Below are 23,573 nucleotides of genomic sequence, written 5' to 3'. Positions count from 1 at the left end.
CTGATGTATGAATTTCTTTTATATTAACAGCCCATTTTTTATATTCTCAAGAGAAGGGATGTTTAAAACCTTTATGGTCGCTCACACCATTAGCATCCACCGACCTTGCCACCCACTGAAGCTTGCAGCTCCTGAACACATGCCTTGTATCCCCAAAAATTCCCTAATGTAATGCTTTTTGTCTGTCATCTTGAACTTGAAAAATTTCATTTCGTGAAAACTGTACTTGTTCTATAGTTGTTATTGTCTCTCTAAGGGCCATTTGCACAGTGAAAGTTTAAACGAAAATTCCATCTTAAACTGGATTAAATCCATATCAAGTCTCATTTGTTATAATGTGTTACATTTTGAGTTTAAGCCACCAGCTGATTAAATTCAGTTTAAGCTTTGACTGTGCAAATGGCTCTTAATTCGGTAATTCCCTTTCAACTGATACAGCTCATTGGGGTTTTCAGGGTAATCTCCTAGATTTCTACATTTATTGAGCATGCTTGACTTATTATGCAACCTCAAATAAATAAATAAATCAACTTTATTAATCAACTTTAAATGCATAAAAAAACGGTGCTTGTACAATTTTTTTCCTTTACATATTCTGACAACATGAAAATCTTAGTTTATTGACAATGCTCTACAAAATGTTTTGAGTTATGTGCAATACAAGTTCATGGAGCCGGTCGCTGGTTGATTCAAACAAATCTCGAATCATTATTACAAAGACGAAGTATGGCAACGTTTGATGGACCTTCATGAGGAGTGAAATTTATTTACTATATGAGAATTGGCAACACAGCTCAGCGGACCAAACATAGGAGCACATTTCACGCAGCAATTATAATATTGAAGGACCTTCTTGAGGAGTAAAATTTGCATGCAACTCTAATGTTGGCGCCAAATCACTCAAGACCCAACATAGGAGTAGATTTTATATAGCAGAATTATATAAGCACTTTGGAGGTTAGAAAGGACCATCATGAGGTGAATAACTTTACAAGGATCTAGATTAATTATGGATGAATATATCATAAATTGAGTGGAATATAACCATTCAGCAAGTCAAGTTCTTCAGGTATAACATAATAGTTTCATTTTGTGACTATCTGATCAAATTTAAAATGGGGGGTCCCGGGGAACTACATAAGAGTTGAAATTTTACTGGACCCACAACAGGCACAAAAACGTAAATATATATATATATATATATATATATATATAATATATATATATATAATATATATATATATAATATATATATATATATATATAATATATATATATATATATAATATATATATATATAATATATATATATATATATAATATATATATATATATATAATATATATATATATAATATATATATATATAATATATATATATATATATATAATATATATATATATATATAATATATATATATATATAATATATATATATATATATATATATATAATATATATATATATAATATATATATATATAATATATATATATATATATATATAATATATATATATATATATATATATAATATATATATATATATATATATAAGCCCTATCAACTAGCATAAGTCTCATTTCTATGAAAATTTCAGGAGCTCCGTAATATTCTTGAGAAAAATGGCGGAAAATGACTAAAAAACCATGTTTTTCACGGTTTTCTCGAAAACGGCTCCAACGATTTTCTTCAAATTTATACCATGGATAGCTATTTTTAAGCCCTATCAACTGGCATAAGTTTCATTTCTGGGAAAATTTCAGGAGCTCCGTAATATTCTTGAGAAAAATGGCGGATAATGACTAAAAATCCATGTTTTTCACCGTTTTCTCGAAAACTGCTCTAACGATTTACTTCAAATTCATACCATGGATAGATATTCATAAGTACTATCAACTGGCATGAGTCTCATTTCTAGGAAAATTCCATGACCTCCGTAATATTCTTGAGAAAAATGGCGGATAATGACCAAAAACCAGGTTTTTCACGGTTTTCTCGAAAACGGCTCTAACGATTTTCTTCAAATTCAAGCCATGGGTAGCTATTCATAAGTCCTATGGAATGACATGAGTTTTTTCCTTGGAAAATTGCAGGAGCTCCGTAATATTCTTGAGAAAAATGGCGGATAATTACTAAAAAACCATGTTTTTCACGATTTTTTTTCAAAATAACGTGACCGATTTTTTTCAAATTCATACTCTGTATAGTTATTTATCAGCTCTATTAACTGGCATGAGTCTCCTTTCTGGGAAACTAATGGGGGGTCCACCCCATCCTTGAGAAATGGACTTTGTAACCTCCTTCTCGTGCATGAGGTAGGTAGGTAGAGCAGTTCATAGAAAGAACACATAGTCGAGATATTTCATCTGTAGAACAGCTGTTTTGACGACTTTAAAAAAATGATGACTAAAAAAAATCATTGAATTTCACAATTTACACAAAGGAAAAAGTACTCTGAAAACAATTATATATACACATATACAAAAGTCTGATCGTAGTTTCGAATATGAGCAAGGAAAGTTGTGTGAGTGTACCACACCAGATTTTTTCAAATCACTTTCAAAAAGTTCATGTAGTACCTACTATTCTGTTTGATACATTTCTGGCGCTATCATAGTATCACCACTATTCTGTTCCACAATCCTATCTCTTGCAGTAGTTAACTATATCTATAATAAAGTAAAGAGCTGGCTTATACACGTACGGGATTGGAAAATAATGTTTCATCATCAAAATAATAACGCATCATCACGTCTGAACTACTGGACTAATTACCTTGAAATTCTGCATATAGATTCTTTATTAGCCAAGGATGGTTATAGGCCTACTTTTAATTCTTCAAAGTTTCATTGCGTCAAGTTTTAAAATAGATCCTTGTGGAGCACGGGTTTCTGCTAGTGAGTTATAAAATGTTAATGTGCTGAGGACATTATCGCCAATTTTTGGCTTATCCTCGATGTAACCAAGAAGCTCTGCAGAGATAGTGATGTCTCCACCCTAGCTGAACTTCTGTACCGAATATAAACATCTTCTCTCAATATTAGTTTCTGAAAAATCTGACAAAACTTAAAAAAGAAACACTGACTAACGCTTTAAAAGCGCCAATGTAGGGCGTATCTTCGGCGTAATTTTGATGTCCTCTTTCTAGACCCTTGCTGAACTTTTATAACAAATTTGAACATGATATTATGCCAATTAGTTCTTGAGAAGGCCTAGAAAACGCAGGAAAAACGCTCAAAAACCGCCGATCCTGGGCGGAATTTGGGTGTTATTTGAAAACCTTTCCAATACAACATTTTTTACCTCAGCTTAGCCTGTGTACGAAGCTTGAACATTTTTTTCCAATAAGTTCTTGAGAAAGCTGAAAAAACGCAGAGTACTCTTTGGTTATACTGCTGATGAATTGATTCCTCCTTTTTAATTCAATTATTTTTAGTTCCCTTGCCCTATCACCATAGGTAAGGAAAGTATTGCTTTCCAAAAAAAATTAAGGTACCACAATTTCAAGTTTTCTATACGTTTCAAGGTCCCCTGAGTCCAAAAACATGATTTTTGGGTATTGGTCTGTGTGCAAGGAAAGTTGTGTGAGTGTACCACACCAGATTTTTTAAAATTAATTTTCATAATTCTTAACAACCGGTACCTTACGCCAAACTTGGAAAAAATAAATCAGAACTTTCTTATCACGATAAATCAGCAAGTTGTCCAAGCTGCGAAAATCGCTGAGTACAAATCCACTTCACTCTACAGTGAGTCGCTGTCAATACGCACAAGTGTGCAGTGATAGTGAAATTTGTTGAGAATTTGCCTGAGAATCGCTGCACTCATGAAAACGTGACTTCTTAGCGTCGCAAATGAGCATCGAGCCTTTGGATACATCTATTGATCAATTGAAATACAGCCTGCATAGACATAAGATTTCAAAGTTAAAAAACCAATCTATATTTCATAGATTGAACATTTTCCTCCATATCTACCACAAAAAATATAATTAAGGAGAAAGCTTAAAAATAGTGAATCAATGTTTTGGGAGATTTTTGATTATTAATATAATCAATAATTTTTGAAAAGACGTTTTAGAGAAAAACTTCAAATAAAAAATTGTAGAGGTTATATCTTTACAAACATTTTCATGAATGAGAACTGTGAAATATCTTCATCAATTACCAGATTTCAATCGACGTATCAGAACTCTGCATATTTTGATATCTATTCATTTTTAAGGTGTTCATCTGTGCTATCGCCATCATTCATTCGCTCATTCTTGAAACACAACGAGGTGCCTTTTTCAGGATACTTGCGCCCAGACACCAAACATATTCAATTAAATTCAATTTATTCAAAAACTCTATACATCACATAGTATGTAGAAACAGAGTAAACGCAATATATTAGATTGAAACATTAATATGAAAAACAAGTAAAAAGTAGATTAATAAGTCCATGCTTGGACGATAAGTCCGGGTGCATGGAGGAGTCTTCTGACAATCGATAAGAGAAATAATAACAACAATACTTCATCAACACTAGATACTATATAAAATCCAGTTACTAAAAAAATTACTAATAAAATAAAAAATTGAAAATTATAAGCAAAAATAATACGTGACCCAAGTGACTTGAACTGAAAAAAATAAATTAATTTGAAATTGAAAAATATAAATATAAAAAAAATAATAGAAGAAAATATAAAAATATACCTTGTATATAGTATAAAATCTAATTTCTCTATGTGATAAAATCATCCCTCTACTTAGCTGTGCATTGATCTGATAGGTTTGCACTGCACTCATGAATGGGTTTGAGTGTGGGTTGGTATCGGGATATGAGTTCTGTGTTGCCTAGCAGCCATATTATACTTTTAATCGAATCTGAAATGGAATGGAACAATATATATACTGTATTTGCTTCGAGAAAGGACTTCTGAATGGAGTTTCTGCGGAGGCTCCCCCTGTGGGTTGGGGGAGCTTTAAGTCAATCATCGTACTCAAGAATGTGTTGAGAACCGAAATTCACCCACAGTATCCATGCTTCTCGTAAGAGGCGACTAAAATGGACCTCAAGGCAACTCCAGAAGTTGCCTTGCCTTCAAACCCACGGTATCTGTCCTATCAGGGCAGTTTCGGAGTGGCAAAAATAGAAACCCAAGAGACCAGAGATGGGTAAAACTCCAGGCACAAAAAAATGTAGTTCAAGAGGCTGAGTCGAGGGTGGCCAGATGCCCTAGAGGCAGTTTGGCGACCCCTCTCTCTAGGGAAGGACCTACAAGGAAGCCAGGAGTGGAACTCACGTAGGTCACTAGTTTTGGGTTGAGTGACCAAACCTCACCACTGCTCAAAGAAGGACTGCCATTTAGGCAAAACGTCTTGGGAGAGGTGAGGCTTCTGACTATTTGGCATTCCGGAGGTGAATGGAGGAAATGTCACCGAGATTGTCACCAAGCTGTGTAGTGACAGATTGAAAATCGCGGTGGATGCAGCGCAGATCGACCGCTGCCACAGAGTGGGACGTCTTCCTGGTATTGGAGCGACTCAGGCGAGACCACGAGCTGTTATCGTGAAATTCGTGAGCTACCAGACCCGGCGCTCGATGTTATCGGCGAGGAGGCAGCTCAAGGGTTCTGATGTCACCATAAGAGAGGACCTTACTAGACGAAGACATGCTCACTTCCGCGAGGTGGCCGCCAGAGTGGGTATCCGGAATGCGTGGACGGTCGACGGCAGAGTGATGTGGCGCGAGGGTGACAGAATTCATTCCAGTGAGCCGTGAGCAACAATATTGTTTGTATCTATTCTGTTAGCATTTCAGCTTGGACTAAAATTCTGAATTGAGAATGACCTGAAAGAACAATTTTTTATATAATTTTTTTTCCATTTATTATACAGTACAGTTAATTATTTCACCCAATTGACAGTTCAATTATTATTGCAGTTAATAATATTCAGTAAATTATTGCTTATTTCAGCTGATTATTACAGTTAATTCAGATCACTTCTATAATTCAATTCAACTGATAAGATTCATTCATCCACTTAATTTCATTCAATGAGTCATTAATTATTTTTATTTTTCTTTTAACTATTTTAATTTCTCTTCATTATCAGTCACCTGGTTGGATGAAATCTGAGTCGGTATAACATTTCTTATCAGCAGAACCTTCCATTCAGTCAAATCCATATATTGTCTTGATGCTGCTTTTGCATTATGTGTATTTATGTGTGTGAATGAAGAGTAGAATCTCACGTGTTCTGTGATTGTGATCTGGTTGTATTTCTCATCCCGTTATCTTGACTACGCCTCACTTATATGTTGCCTCCCTTCTCTCTTCTAATTCTTGTTAATCGGTAGGGTTTATCACTTTGTCAAGATAAAGTTACATGATAACATTACTTTCTTTCCTATTATTACTATCGACTATTTACGCTTTTATTATTATTACTTATATATATATATATATATATATATATAATATATATATATATATATTTTTTTTTTTAAAGTAATCTTCTCATTTTTCTGTGTCACAATGTAAATAAGTTATCGCTCATACCTATATTTATCAGCATGCAGTTCAATTCCTTATATATTTTTTTCTCTTATTCTCTACCTAATTACAGTATCTTGATTGAGTTATCAGCTCTCTACTCCTCTTCTCTTCTATCAATATTCGCTATTCTTGTGGATTTATTTGCATTCACTGTATTAGTACGTTTATAATTATCAATGGAGCCGAACCGCCTAGGCCATCTAATATAGCGTTATCTTATCGTTTCATAGCGCTCGACGGCTTCACTTGATTATTTTCTTCTTCTATCTCTTATGATTTCTATATTTCTTCTATCATTTCCTTCTTTGTGTGTGTGTGTCAGTATGAATGTGGTAAGTGTCTTTTTTTGTAGCTTCTCATTGTTTCGCCGATTCACCCCCCTCTTCTGCCTTGCTGCTTCGTCGCAACCACCTTGTCTATACAGCATGATGACGGCGCGGCCGCGCTGAGTGTCGGCGATTCCTTCAAGCGGGCATTCTCTCCTCTCCCGGATCGACTTAAGATCGCTCATGTTAATGCGCAATCCCTTCTCTGTCATATAGATGAATTTAGGCACACTTTCGAGGGCAAAGATTGTGACATCATTCTTATATCCGAGACCTGGCTGAAACCGACAATCCCTAATCAACTTGTTGCACTCGAGGATTATGTGCTCATTCGGAATGACCGGTTACACAAGAATGGGGGAGGGGTTGCTGCGTTTGTCAAGCGTTCTCTGCTGCCTGTTCATAAGTTTTCCTCTGATACATCCCGTGCAGCTAGACCTGAATGCATGTTTATTGAGGTTAAGTGTAACAGAGTTAAAATGTTAATAGCAGTTTGCTACAGGCCACCCCATATTGGGTATATGTCAGAATTTGAGGAAGCACTACTTGAGCTGATGGTGCCCTATGAACATGTGGCTATCATGGGTGACTTCAATACTGACTTACTTGGACCTGATACTCATGACAAAATACAACTGACCACTATGTTTTTTTGCGAATGGTATGACCTTGCTGCCTCTCCAAGCTACGCACCATACATCCACTTCGGACACATTGCTTGATCTTATTGCAGTTGCAGATGTGAGAGCAGCTGTGTGTCATGGGCAGATCCCCTTTCCAGGCCTCTCTGCACATGATATGATATTCCTAGTTTATTATATTGAGAGGCCTAAACCTAAACCAAAAATAATCACTTATAGAGATTAAATATAAGAATATAAACTACCACAATTTGTTCAATGATGCAATTAACCTTGACTGGTTACAGATATTCCAAACTAACAATGTTAATGTTATGTTGGACATTCTTAACCACAATATAGTTTTCTTTTTGAAAAACATGTTCCTTTGAAAAATCGCAGAGTAACCAGAGATCCTGCTCCATGGCTCACAGATGAGATACACCAGCTAATGAGGGATCGAGATTATTGGTGCAAAATTGCAAGAGCTTCAAAAAGCCCCAAAGATTCCAATCATTATAAGCGTTTGAGGAACTCTTGCAAGCAAACAATTAGAAATGCGAAAGCTACATTCTATCATAACTTGATCTCCTCAAAGCGATCATCAACTTCATCTCTTTGGCGTGCTCTTCGGGAGATTGGGGCTGGCAAGGAGAGGCAGGTACCGATTGTTGCCCACTTGCTGGATGATCTCAATGACTTCTTCACTGACATCCCTGTGGGTTTGGACCAAGCTCGTGCTCACTTTGACTCTCTGCCTGATTTTAATCCCAATGAGGACTTCTACTTTTCCAATGTCACGGAGCAAGAGGTCTTCTTGGCTGTTCATCGAGTTAAGAGTAATGCTGTTGGTGCAGATGGTATCCTGATTGAGTTCATCAAAATTATCCTTCCTTTTATCCTCCCATTTCTCACCCATCTGATCAATACCTCACTTTTAATGTCCGTTTTTCCTAATGACTGGAAGCTATCCATAGTGATTCCCTTGAACAAGATCCCTAACCCTCTCTCACCATCTGATTACAGGCCTATAAGCTTATTGTCCGTTTTGTCCAAGGTTCTGGAGATTATCGTTCACTCCCAATTAAGCTCATTTATCTATCGTTCTGGATTGATTGGTGACTTTCAATCAGGGTTCTGTAGTGGTCATAGCATCACCTATGCACTCCTGAGAGTCACTGACGACATTCGTAGGGCTATGGATGGTAGAGAGCTAACAGTTCTGGTCCTAATAGATTTTAGTAAGGGATTCGATAGCATTTTCCATCCCACTTTACTCTATAAACTCAGAAGCTTAGGTTTTTCCAACTCCACTGTGGCATGGGTGAGGTCCTATCTTCAGGGTCGGTGTCAGTGTGTGAGAGTCGGGGATGCCTCTTCACGGTGGCGTGAAGTGAACAGAGGAGTTCCTCAGGGTTCGGTATTGGGTCCTCTACTGTTCAGCATCTACATAAATGACGTGACAAGCACTCTACTCACGACCAGATATCACTTGTATGCCGACGACTTGCAAGTATACTGGCACTGCAAGAAAAATGACTTCGATGTCACAGTTGATGAAGTCAACGCTGACTTGACTCGTTTGGTACAATGGACTGAGAATAATGGACTCAAAATTGACGAAACTGAATCAAAATCAATAGTCATAGGTTATTCAAGACTTTCAAACACACTTGACATAACTAACGGACCATTTATAAAATTGAATAACATACTATTGCAATACAGTTCTGACGTGAAAAATCTAGGACTTACAATGACAAGGACTCTTGACTGGACCAGCCACGTGACTCAGACTTGTAACAGGGTCATTGAGGGGATTATGACATTGAAGAGGATCTCTGACTTCATTCCGTCTTCAACGAAGGTTATGTTGGTCAAGACTCTGATCTTCCCGATCTTCAACTACTGTGACATTGTGACTCTTGACATGACATTTCAACTTATGCAGAGGATGCAGCGTGCTCATAATTACTGTGTTCGCTTTATCTTTAACCTGAGATGTGTCGACCATGTAACTGAATACTTTAACAGACTTGAACTTATGAAGCTGCGTGAGAGTAGATCACATCATGCTTTGTGCTTCCTCTATAAGATATTGAAAACTAAAACCCCTAAGTATCTGGCAGTAGAGTACCGTTACTTGGGTGATTTTGGTCGTGGAGGAACGCGGCGGCATGGATCCCATCTGCTGGCTGTCCCAACACATAGGACTGTTATGTACAACAAATCGTTCCTTGTGACAGCCTGTAGTTTGTGGAATTCTCTGCCTGCTGAGCTAAGGCTTGTTGAGGGACATCCTCGGTTCGGTGCGGCTGTCTTGCGGTGGATCAGAGGTGGTGGACTCGGCTGGAATGTTCACTGAATCTTAACGTCTGTGTTGGTGTGTGTGTGTGTGTGTGTGTGTGTGTGTGTGTGTGTGTATGTGTGTCCTTTCTACCTTCTTTAATTTATTCCTCTCTTTCTTCTTTTCTACTTCTATCGAAATGATCTATGGATTTTGAACTGACGTTTCTTCCATTTTCACTTTTCAGTTTTCTCTTTTTTCTTATTGTATTCTTTTCACTGATTCAAATTAGAAAGAAATTTTGTTTTTTTTCTTTCTTTCATTCGCTATTTGAAAATTTTATTATTTTGTAAATTGTTTTATTTTATCTTATAATCTTTGGTGTACAGTGTTTTAGTTTTACTTAGAATTGTATTGGAGGGTTAAGTGTAAGAGAGGGCCGGCTGCGCCACAACTTCGCCCTCCTAGGTCTTTAATAAAGGCAGCTAATCAATCAATCAATCAATCAATCACACTCTCTCTCTTACTCTCTCTCTCTATCACTACTTATATTCCACTTATATTGATGCTATGTAATTGTGTTGGCCTGGTTGGGTGGTAGAGGGAACCAAATGGTTTCAACACTGCCAGAAGAAAGATAAAACAATCAATCAATCTCTCTATCTATTACTTCACTCTCACGATTGAGAGTTTCAATATCTTTCAAGAGCATATCTCCAAGTTTCTATCATTTTCCCCTTTCACTTTTTTGATCATTTTTCGTATAGCACTCCAAAACCATTTCGATCTTTCCTTGACATTACAGACCTTCAGATCTATGGAATGTATTCTACTATTAAGAATAATGCTCATATAAGCCCCAGCCAGGCTCATGTATTTGTGATGGGAAGATTGAAAATGTTCATGAGAGATGAGTAGAGAACCTACATCTTTAACTACAGTAGAAAACCAATTATCCGATCATCACTTTCAGAAAATTATTTTCCGCAAAATTTTAGGCAAATTTTCCGCTAATTTCCGCGATTTCCAGGAATTTTCAAACGCTGTTATAACAAAGTTTAATTCACAAACCAAAGTATTCAACCAGTTATAATTGAAGTAAATAATACTGTGTTAAACTTATGAGGCTTTTTTCTGAATTTCCAGTTTTTTTTTTGTTTGTTAAAACTCCAATAATCTGAATATCTTATTAACCGAATTAGGTCTGGTCACAATTAATTGAAGTTCTACTGTCAAATAACACCGGGAAACTATCTTAGAACTCGAACTCGTACATAACTGTACCTTTAAAAGCAACGCTTAAATTTGTACTCAGTTGAGTGCCCATAGTCTCAATGAAATTACGGAGTAAAGAGATCTTTAATTGAGCGTACATTGAAGAAATTACAATCATTACTCTGTTGAAGTAGCGACATTTGTTTCCAAGCTTAAGAACAAAGCTGTTAAATCAATAGTTTTATTATTGAGAGTTTAGTCATGAATAAAACAACATCATTCTATTAGTTTATTCATTTACAATTCAAAAATCGATCAAGATACGCTAAACATGAGTTCCAGTGTTTTGTAATTGATAAATTAAGAATAATATTCATGACTAGCATATAACCCGTGCTCCGCAAGAGTCTTTTTTGAATTTTGACGTACTAAAATCTCAATGTTATAATGACGTAATGAAATCTTAGAGAACTAAAAATAGGCCTATAACCATCCTCGGTTAATTGAGAATTTATATGCGAAATTTAAAGTAAATCAGTCCAGTAGTTCAAACGTGATGATGCTTCAAACATAATTTTCATATCTCGTACGTGTATAAGACAGTTCTTTCCTTCATTATAGTATAGATAAGTTTTCATAACTCAAAATATTCAAGATATCATTATAATATAATAAATTATTATCAGAAACATATTTTTTAAGAATGTTTATGGATGTCAATCAATGTTTCTATGTAATAACTGTTAACGTACCAACTCTAGGGGTGGAGTGTGCATGGTGTCGTTGTTGTAGAGAGAAATTATAGAAAATTATTATTATATCACAAATATCCTTTCTTGACTTATAGGATGTTTGAGTTCTAATCAATGTTGAGCATCGATGCAATCGATGTTTACTCAACTCTATAACCTAGTTGATACAGTGGGGTGATGAGTATTATCTAGCCATGAGTATCATACCTAGATGAGTATTGTTGTGGTGTTGTTGCAGGAAATGATAATTTCTATGGTTGAAATTTAGTCTCTTTCAGTTTATGTTTAAGTTGCAATCAATGTCGATCATTATACATGATGATGGTTGAGTTGAGGACGGATTGCGTTGTTTTTGGGTGGCCTAACATGTTGGTTGTTTGCTGTTGCAGAATGAGGGGCGTATGATGCCCGATCGATCTGTGGCGGTCCGCCTGCTCCTCTGCACCTGGCTGGCTGCCGCGCTCCCACCACCCAACACCAACAATCAACACCCAACACACCAAGGTCAGTTTTGTGTTCCAAAGATTACAAATCGTTCCCGGCTCACACGTGTGCATCAATAAGCTTCACTGATGAACTACTGCACTGCAGATAATATGAGTGGGAAGGGCGTCCAAGAATCATCCTATATCTGTTTATCGTATTTGAATTTTTATTAGCATTGTTGAATTACATTCATATCTAGTCACTGAACTTGAAAGCGTTGGAGAACTTGCTCATGATCTTTGAAATTCGCAAGATATTCACATTTGAAAATACTAATAAATCATACAAAAATGATAAAAATGAGTACATTGGAAATTTAAAAATTGAAACTATATCATTTTACTCTTTCAAGTGTTAGTTAACACTGATTTTCCACTCTTCATTTACATATTTAACACCTTGAACAGAACAATTCGATACGTTCCATTTGTACTACTAGCAGGTAATCCATGCCACCGCAAGGATCTATTTTAAAACTTGAAAAACTGAAAACTTGACGTTATAAAATTTTGAAGAATTGAAAATAGCCCCATAACCATCCTTAATCAAGAATCTATATGCAAAATTTCAGTCAGTAGTTCAGACGTGATGATGCGCCAAACATAATTTTCCTATCCCGTACGTATATAAGTCTTTTTCTTTATTATAGTATAATGTTATAATTATACTCTCACTCCTCTTCCTTTTTTTGCAAAGCGATCGTGACCTAGTTTTAAAACCCGGTGCATTAAATATATAGATATGAATAATTGAACCAAGAAGAGATTGTAGCATTCTTGGGAGTATTGACTATTGACAGGAAATTAACATGCCATCCTTACATTGAGAAGGCACTTAGGCACTTAGAAGGCATACTTAGGTAAATATGTACTCACTGAGGCAGAAGTAGTTGAGTTGCTAAATGGGAAAGATTGGGGAAAATTGACGAGTTTCTTGAAATTGGCTCTTAAACTTAGAAAAGATTTAATAGAAGAATTCAACTATTAAAACCGACTCCTGGCAGACAGCCTTACAGGTTATGCCATAATAATGTATTGTTTTTTCTCATTATGTTGAAGGTGTTTTATTTAGTTTTTGCTATTTCTTTATATGAATTTCATTTTTTGTAATATGTTTGAATCATCAATAAATAATTTTTACTACTACTACTACATTGAGAAGGTAATAAAATTCAATCTGGGATAATTATTTTAATTATTAATTTATAATTATTATTTGTCTTGTGGGAGCTTGCTAGGTTAAATAATAAAAAAATATATTTTAAATATATTTTCTTATTATGTAGAAGGTGTTTTATTTAGTTTTTGCTATTTCTTTATATGAATTTCATTTTTTGTAATATGTTTGAATCATCAATAAATCATTTTTACTACTACAACTACATTGAGAAGGTAATAAAATTCAATCTGGGATAATTATTTTAATTATTATTATTATTTTAATTATTTATTTATAATTATTATTTGTCTTGTGGCAGCTTGCTAGGTTAAATAATAAAAAAATACTGTTATCATAACCTTATAGTATCACATATTAGTTGGGTATGCTATTTTAATTGACCGAAAGCAGTGCGGTCTATGTTCTAACTCGGATTTTCACTCCTCTTAGAATATTGGATAGAAATACTAAGAAATTTTCAAAAACCACAGATTTCATGATCATTAGAATGACCGGTTTCGGCTGTTAAACCATTGTCAATCTCTGATAAACTAAAACTATATAAAAGAGCAGAAGAATTTATACTAGTAGGCAAGTACTGCTATTTGTCAAGGGTATGAACACCTGCCATTGGCCCAGCTAGACAGTCTCCTCCCCCTTAACGGTGTCACAAAATGGCAGCGTAAGCAACAGACTCGTCATGATAACAAAATTTACTTTCAGTTCAAAATGAGAACCAAGAAAACAAGTAAAAGATGATAAAACAAATATGTACATAGAAAAACTATTGACTAATCTATGCTTACAATGTCATGATAAAACTAAATTCATAGTTAATCTTTTTAAAATGGTCTTCTCTGATTTTTGGTTCACGTGAAATTAATCAGGATTAAAATTTAACCGGCCTTTGTGAAAGATATTTTTGCATTCCACTGGGAATCTCAATCCACTATGATTAAATAGAACCTTTCTGTATGAACTATGAATAAATTATAATCTCCTCTTTCGTAATAAATTTCCTATGAGTTTGTACTTCAGAGCGAAGCTCTGTCCCCCGATATTAAGTGATTAATAATAAAATTAAAAATAATAAATCAACTAAATAATGCTGAAGAAATTATAATATTTTTGATTAATATAATTGATTTGTGAAATATTTTCACAAAAGATCATCACGAACTGGATAAATTATCATATGGAATACAAATTCAAACGTGAACTGAGTTTGATAATATTCCAAATAAGTGGATTTTTTTATCTTTAAGAAAACAAGTAAAAATCTTTAAGAATGGATTATGATTCAACTGTGTTTGTAAACATTACAAATAATTACCGGTAAGTTATTATTTTGGAAAAAATATGAAACAGTTTTTAGTTTTCAATATCAAACATTGCAACAGTAATAATGAATAACTTTGTGGTACAGTTCAATATCTGGGGAATATTTTTTTTCAATAGGCGTTTATCATTAAGAAATAATATCCATCCTAAGCATATATTTTGTTTAAAAAGGTAATATGACGATGGTAGCTGAAAATGTGGATCGTACTCAAATCAAATTCCTTAATCAAAGTAACTTTCAAAATCTGGTTAATTATATTAAATCTAATTGCTACTTTTCCTAATAGGAAGGTAGTCATGTTATTGTTTTAAATTTCATATACCGAGTGCGCGGTTTCCTCGCAGGCCAACCTCTTCAATAGAGGTGCCAAAATTGGGCACGCAGTCCTGGATGTTGCTAACAATAGACCTCTGAATCGCACATTTATTATATGAGGTAACGTTTACAATATATTGTATGATAAAATTATGCTAGAATGTTACTCTGTTAATTAACTTGAAAAATAAACAGGACTCTAATACACATCTATCAGAAGAAAAGTAAAGATTCATTTAGCTAAATAATGTCAAGAAAACGTTTTTAAAGTCTACTGTTCACAGAACTACTAGTATGGGGTAAACGGATAATTCATCTTAACAGAATTTGGTCAGTGTTTAAGATTCAAAAGAAGCCACTCAGGTGTATAGAGAAAGTAGATAATTCATTTATATTCTTGTACGCCTTTATTCAAAAAACTTTACTTTTCAACTATATCATCTTTGTATGAAGTTACAATGAAACTGAGAAGATTATCATATGATGACTCACAATAGTAGGTTATTCGAGCAAAAACCAGATCATATTGGAAGGAAATTTTACTACAAGTTAACACAACTCCTCTAGATTAATGATGATTTGAAGATCTTCAAGAAAGCATTTGAATAAATATTCAGTTGATAGAGTATTTCATAGTGTACAAGAGTTCCTATCAAAACAATACTACGTTAGATTTACTTAGTGTTGGATTATGTAAACTTATGGTTGATCAAGTAAAATTATTGACCTGACTTGTCTTATACTCCATAACTAGAGTCCTTAGGACTTAATCTTGTGAAAACCCATTTATTCCACATTTATTTATTTATTCGTAGACTGAATCACAAATCATATAAATATGATTAGGAAGGAACAACAGGCTTGGCTCAAATCTCTTCCATTCCCAAATTTTAATAAATTAATAAAATGTCCAAAAAATAGGTTATGTTTCTACTGTAAAACGTTCAAGTTCAATTTTCGTCCAAAAATATATATAAGCTAAACATTTCGAATTATGATTTTTTTTATGATTTATTAGTAACTTCAAAACGGTTTGAGATATCTATATGCGGTTACCACCATTCATTTTCTGCTGAGAATCAGTCTCTTGGTTAAGTATCATATGACAATTTCTTTAAAAGATAAAGTTGAATTCAATATGGCGGACCAAAATTTTGAAGTTGAAGAAAAGAAGTTTTTAATTCGAATAGAATCCCCCAAGTGAACCCTAGAGTAATATTCACTCACGTCAATAAATATACAAATAAATAAAAAGATAAAGTGATGGACTCTGTGATTGTATTATACAAAGCTAGATTGAACCCTTTGAGCCATTCCAGAGACTTATCACTAACATTACGTACACCTCCAACCCCATCAGAGAAAAATCGCAAGGAGCACTCTTCGGCAATATGCCTCATAGTATGTACTATCGCTCTACAATCACATTTTTGGTCGTCTGTCAGGCCCCATTTTGACCGCCAATACTTGCATCTACCCAAGGTGAATAGAATCGCCTTGGCATCTACCTACTCCTGTGCGGAAACGATCGATAAGAGTCCATTGTTTCCGAGGAAGAATCATACCATCCACCTGTACTGTTGGGCCCCTTATTAGAGAGGAATTCTGCCCAATGATGTTATCCCAAGATGCATTCCACCCTTTATCAGCTGTATCATCTTCAGCAATTAACTGAGAAGTTGTCTGCATCGGTGGGTGACTAGACTTGAGGCGGTTGAGGTGGGGTATCAGATCCTGCATAATTGGGAGTTTGGGCTCTCTGATAATCTTCTCGTATTCTCTCTTCAGGTATGCCTTGGGTGGGGCTATTTCACTCAGCACTGTGAGCCAAGGAGTAGGTGTAGCCATGAGAGTACCGCTGATGGTAGTAGGCCTAAATGATAAAAAAGTCTCTAACGAATTCTCGTAAGTCTCTACCTCTGGTATATTTATCGTCCTACGCCGTTCACAGTAATCCCCAATCCTACGTAGATTACGGTACCTCGGATAGCTCCGGTCCAAGTTGGTACAAGTAATAGAGAGTTTTCCTGCATCATGAGCGGATTGCTGTGATTTGAGAAAGACATAATTCAACCCGTATCATTCAACATTCACTACTACCGGTCACCAATAATTCACTCTCCTTGTCTATGGAAGGAGAAATGTATGTGAGCATGTATGCAGAATTGAGATAGAATCTGAAATGGTTTCAAAAAATTAAACTTTTCTCCACTGATGAACATGGCAAAGTTTTTATCAAAGGCTGAGATTGGAATGGGGAAACCGCGTGAAACCACAGAGTTAGTAGTTTGCCAATTCCGTTGCCATGGTAACCAAATGTACAAGCTGTGACTGCAAATTGTGGCTGCTGTCAATATTTAGACCTCGTCCACTAATTTGGAACATAAACGAATGGCAGGAAATTTGCTGGTACACTCTGCTCTCTGCAAACCTCGGTTTTTCCTCGCTCAAATACACGATCCGTTGGTTTGTTCATAGTCCAGTAACAAATGATGTAGGTAGTTCAATTTACAACAACTTCATTCACATACCATAACACGAGAGATGACCTGTCATGAATGAAACAATAATATTTTAAATTAAATTTGTTATTTTATCCATTATTTCAGAATTGATAGTGATACAAGACTTTTATCACTATATACAAGTAATAATGACTCCTATACTTAGTATAGGAATGATCATAAAAGGCTGTAATTCTAAGTTGTAATGACGGGTAGACAAAATTAATTGATAATTTCTGAAAACATCCACAAATAACTCGTTTAATGGTTATTATCTTTATCCATCTCCTGTAATAACTAGATCAAAATTAACGTTTTATCAAACGATTGGAGCATGACCCTCTTTTGCATATTATCTTACAAAATGTGTTTGAAACACACCAATATAAATGAAATCACTACTACACTGTTTGTCAAATGGTTTCGTTGAATTTATAGATGTAAAAACTGTGAATTTTTAATGTAGATTTCAATTGATTGACTCAAAACACCTTGAACTAGAGACTAGTTCTACAAGTTTTCAGCAAATTTCACTTAGACTCTGTTATAGAGAATCTCTGTTTGTTGAGATTAAAATTCAGTAATATGGTTTGAAATGATTTCCATTTGAATGTCAGAGGGTGTGTGTGTTTGCATGAATCCATTTGATGGGAAGAATATTTTGTTTGGCTCCCTCTGACAGGCGAAAAGACTTGGTCTTTTTTGCAAGTAGAAATTTTTTTCTCCTTTATAGAAATGATAGTCTAGTGAGTTCTTCTCTTGATAGACCTTTTCATTTTTTCATATAATGCTACTCTCTTTAATAAAAATAATCTATAGCCTAACAAGTGATGCTAGTGACACTCATCCAGTGGAGCTAAAAAATGTTAAAGTTTTACCTCCACATAAGAAGGGGTCAAGAAAAGAAAAAGGAAATTTCAGACCGATTGCTATTGTTCCTGTCTTTTCTAAGGTATTTGAGACTCCAATGTATGAACAAATGTCAATCTATTTCGAGTCCAACCACATTTTCTTTGAAATACAATTTGGTTTCCAGGCTGGCAGAAGCACTGATGATCCCATACTTGATGTGGTTAGTGGTGTAATTAGCAACTTAGAGAGTGGTGATTCTGTTGGTCTAAGGTCATATCATTTTTCCAAAGCCTTTGATACTGTGCAGCACAAAATTTTAGGTGATAAACTCAGTTTTTATGGTTTTACTCGAAGTGCAGTTCAACTTGTATTGTCTTATTTAAGTTGCAGGAATCAATTTGTTTACAAAGATGGCGTCCTGTCCAATGGTAGACTAGTTGATTATAGCGTGCCTCAAGGCTCAATTTTAGGACCCATCCTCTTTAATATTTATATTAATGATTTGCCAATGAATATGGATAGCAATAGTAAAAATGTGTACCTTTTTACATATGATTTTGGCTTGAAAATAAATTGCCCCTCCAAGCATGATCTTGAAAGTGAGAGGAATCAAAGTTATTTAGTTCTCAAAGACTGATGTGCAGCAAATAATCTTTCAATGATGGTATTCAACGCAGAAATCATTGTTATTTTACTAAAATATAGAATAAGTTGGATAGTTTCCCTTCCAGGGGGAGTTTTGACAACCCACAAAACTCTTTTCTTATTTGAAGAAATATCGAAAAGGTGCATAGGAACTTATTTTTTGTTCAGGTTGCCAAAATACCCCTCATTTCAATATTAAAATAATTTTCGACTGACTGTACAGTGAGTAAATCATTCTATCAGGGCTTGATTAATTCTGGAATTGAAATCAAATAAGAATGGAAGAAAATAATTTATGTATGTAAAAATATCAACACCTTCATTCAAAAATATTAACTGCGTGCGCATCCATATTGCCGATACAGCATTGATAAAACTGTAGATGTTTATTTAGCACTTTGTCTCAAAAACTGTTCTAGCTGAAAAATTAATAATCCATGCGTCTAGGCCTATACATTGCATCAGGAAAACGAAGTTTCAAAACTATGTTTTTTTCCAAACAGATGTTTTCGAGATAATTTCTTTGATGCAGCTGTTTCACATCCACCATATTATTATACAGAGTTTGTGAAAATAAAAATATTTATCGATTATCAAAACAATACTATTATTATATTAATAATATCATTATCAATAATAATAATAATATAATAATAATAATATAATAATAATAATATAATAATAATAATAATAATAATAATAGGGGATTCCTGGAAGAAAGGTAATGCGGGATATGCCACAGTTTGGAACAGGGTTCAAAATTGATCTAAAGATTTCAGATGCTATCGTAGATTTCAGGGCAGTAAACTCTAGATTGGCGCTTTTGACAATTAGAGCTTCAAACAAGCTTTACACACTAATCAACGCACACGCCCCAACCAACGATAAAAATTCAAAATTAGCCTCCAGACAAGAAACCGAAGATTACTGGTGCGAACTCGACCAAACTATTGACGGCATTCCTAAAAATCACACAAAAATTCTACTTGGTGATTTTAATGCTCAGTTAGGTTGAAAAAAGAAATTGAGAGATATAATTGGAAAATGGCCAGCACAAAAGAAAACTAATAAGAATGGCGAAAGACTTGTAGAAATTTGCAGAAACCATGAATTCATCTTCAAATCCACATATTTCATGCGAAAAACAGCAAAACTTAAAACATGGAAACATTCAAATTGGAAACAGGGCGAGTGGCAACTTGACCATGTTTGTGCAGAAAAATTAAAACATAAAGAAATACAAAATGTAAAGGTTTTACAAGGTTTAGACACAGGGTCCGATCATTACATAGTCAAAATCAAAATTAAGTTTACTCCAAAAGAAACAATCAGGAACAAACAAAGAATAGCAAGAAAGTATGATCCATCCAAATTAATAGGTAACTCTACATATGTAGAAATGACCAATAATTTGAAATCCGATAATCTGAAAGAGCTTACAAAAAACTTGATTCAGGCTGCTACTTCTGCAGCACCACCAAATCCACGGTAGAAACATCTTTGGTGGAACGAAGAATGTGACAAAGCATATGAAAATCGTCACAAGTCTTGGCTTGAGCACCAAAGCAAGAAAACAGATGAATCATACAAAAATTTCATGGATATTCGCAAACAAGTCACAAAGATTTTCCGAAGAACGAAAAGACAGTTTGAAATAGATAGAATGGATAAAATAGAAGAAAATATTCAAAACGCCAACAGCCGGGATTATTTCCTAAATTTCAAACAGTCGATCTCTAAATTCGAACCAAATACCCTTTTACTAAAAAATTCTGAGGGAAAACTTGCACACAGTGACAGGGAAAATGTAGAGATCCTTGCTACTACCTTCAGATCTCTTCTGGACTGCGATGATCCAATCTCGACTCTTGAAATTGATACAAATACTCCAATAAAAACAATGCAATCGCAAATAGATCCACCCACACGGGAAGAACTCATCAGAGAACTGAAGAATTACAAAGCCAGTGGTGAAGACACATTGACTGCAGAGATTTGGAAGAATGCCTCAGCTCAGACAATAAACGAATTGCATCTCCATTTAATCAAAATTTTGGAAACTGAAAGATTGGAAGAACACTGGACAACTGCGATTATTCACCCACTGCACAAAAAAGGCGACAGAAGCAATCCTGATAACTACAGGGGAATTTCGCTTCTAGATTGCACATATAAGATACTGTCGCGAATAATTTACAACAAAATTAAAGATCAGCTAGATCTAGAATTGGGAGAATTGGGAGAATACCAGGGGGTGAATATTAACGCTAAAATAATTCATGCAATATTACAGGAAACGAGGCAACTAGTACTCTCTTTTATTGATTTCAAAAAAGCGTATGACAGCATCCATAGGCCATCTTTACTGAGAATTTTTAAGGCATTTGGGTCTCAACCCGAAGTTGATCAAAATGATTGAATTATCTTCAACAGATAAAAAATGAAAAATAAAGTTCAGAGGAGAACTGTCTGAGGCATTTGAGATAAAAACCGGCTTGAGACAGGGCGATGGGCTCTCTCCAATACTCTTTAACTGTGCTCTAGAGTTCATCAATAGGGAATGGAGAGAAATTAATCCTGAAACCATACAAATTGGCTATCATAAAGACAACATCAAACTTAACTGCTTGGGTTTTGCAAATGATTTGGTTTTCCTTGCAAATGAAGTAGCAGAAGCACGGCAACAAATAACATCTTAGGAAGAAATAGCAGGAAAAGTCGGACTGAAGATTTCTTACGAAAAAACGAAATTCATGATAACTGATCCTTTGTGTATAAATGAAATTAATATTAACGAAAGTCTTATTGATATTGTGGACAGTTTTAGATATCTAGGAGAGACGATCACATATAATCTTAGTGAGAAGGCCTCATGGAAGGCCAGAATTTCAAAGCTTTCCAAGGGACAGCATGTAACTAGGGACACTTATAAGAGAAAAAGTCTTTCCATTCATACAAAACTGAAACACTACAAGGCAGTTCTAGGATCACAAGCAATGTATTGCAGTGAAACACTTTTCAATATTGATGGAAATGGAATTAAAGAAACTATAAGAAGAGTTGAAATACGGATTCTTATAACCTGCATAAACAAAAAACATGTAGTTGACAACCAGTTCAGATTCCTTCCAAGAGAACAGATTTATAGAGAAATTGAACCAATAACTGACGCAATGCGCAAAAAGAGAATTTCTTTCTTTGGACATATTCTCAGAACCCCAGCGAATCGATTGTTAAGAAGACTTATTGAAAAATTCATTAGTGCGAAAACAGACAGAGCCACAATTCCTTGGCTTGTGGAAATAAAAAAAGACATATCGGAACTAAATTTAACTATTGACGATGTCAAAAATCGCACAAAAATCTATAGGGAAATCATCACTGACAGAAAGAGGATCTTATCTATAAAAACAATTAGGAGAAGGCAGCAGGTTTGTTCAGATGAATTGAGAAAAGAAAGGTCTGACAGAATGAAAAGGTACTGGGAAGAAAGGAAGAGAATTGAAGCGAATAAACGAAGAAAGAGGACTAATCAGAGACTACAGTGATCCTATGTGGTCATAAAATTAAAAAAAAAAAATAATAAAAAAAAAAATAATAATAATAATAATAATATAATAATAATAATATAACTAAATATATTTATCAATTATCAAAAGAATATTAGTGAGGTTGAGTGGAATCAAGTAGAAAACAATAACATCTGTTTTTTTTTCTATTTCTATCATATGATTTGGTGGATTTGCCATATGAAACCATATGTCCTATAAAATATATTTGAACATTAAAATTATTGTAAAAAATCTAGAACGAAAATTGAAATCTGGGCTTCGAGATGCACGAGATTGTTATTTTTAAAACCTATGTGCAAAATTTGGAGACCTGAATCATTCCCGTTTTTGCGGTATGCATTCCACAAGTTGACATGTTTTGATGCGAAAAAACGAACAAACGAACACACGAACAAACACAACCCTACTCTCTCTTATTATATAGACTAGGTTAATATCAGTGAGTATAGAATATAAAAGAGCTGCCTTCCAGCTCCATGTCTTCCAGTAGAGTGGAGCGTGCTCGATCCTCCAACCCTTTTGAAGAAAACTTCGCCATAGCCGTCACAAGGCTTGATATGGCAAGTAAACCTATTAATAATGAAAAAATTTAAACGAGATTAATTTCGATGTCTTCCTTACATCATTATCTACACACCTCCAACAACTTCCCATCGTAGCTGCCACTGTTTGGAAGTTATTCGTCTACATGCTAAAGTAGTTTAATATTCAACATTAGCATATATTTATATTTTTTCAAATATGCAAGCATGCAAGGAGAATCTGTTACAGATAAAATCTCTAATACATAAGGAGATCTTCAAGTTAATATGGAATACGCCAATTTTTGTCTTTTTTCTTTATGGCTACTTTTAATATAAATAAAAATAACTTTACTTTTAATAATATCACTTGAAATTCGCATTAATTCCAAAACATGTTGTGACGAAATAATTTAAAAGGGTGATGAGAT

At 34.6% G+C, this 23,573-nt stretch overlaps 1 protein-coding gene across 2 annotated transcripts in view; it reads left to right on the top strand.

Annotated features, from left to right (window-relative positions):
- Positions 1–23,573, top strand: part of LOC111052862 (serine protease filzig) — a 314,546-nt gene that overhangs the window by 230,593 nt on the left and 60,380 nt on the right. For both annotated transcript variants that reach the window (XM_039443327.1, XM_039443328.1), the window contains one exon: positions 12,137–12,251. In XM_039443327.1, the coding sequence (XP_039299261.1) occupies positions 12,149–12,251 (103 nt within the window). In that variant the 5' untranslated portion in view covers positions 12,137–12,148. The remainder of the gene's footprint in view (positions 1–12,136; positions 12,252–23,573) is intronic.

Source organism: Nilaparvata lugens, chromosome X, assembly GCF_014356525.2.
Source record: "Nilaparvata lugens isolate BPH chromosome X, ASM1435652v1, whole genome shotgun sequence".
NCBI classification, from domain to species: Eukaryota; Metazoa; Arthropoda; class Insecta; order Hemiptera; family Delphacidae; genus Nilaparvata; species Nilaparvata lugens.
This window is presented reverse-complemented; position numbering and strand designations above follow the sequence as displayed.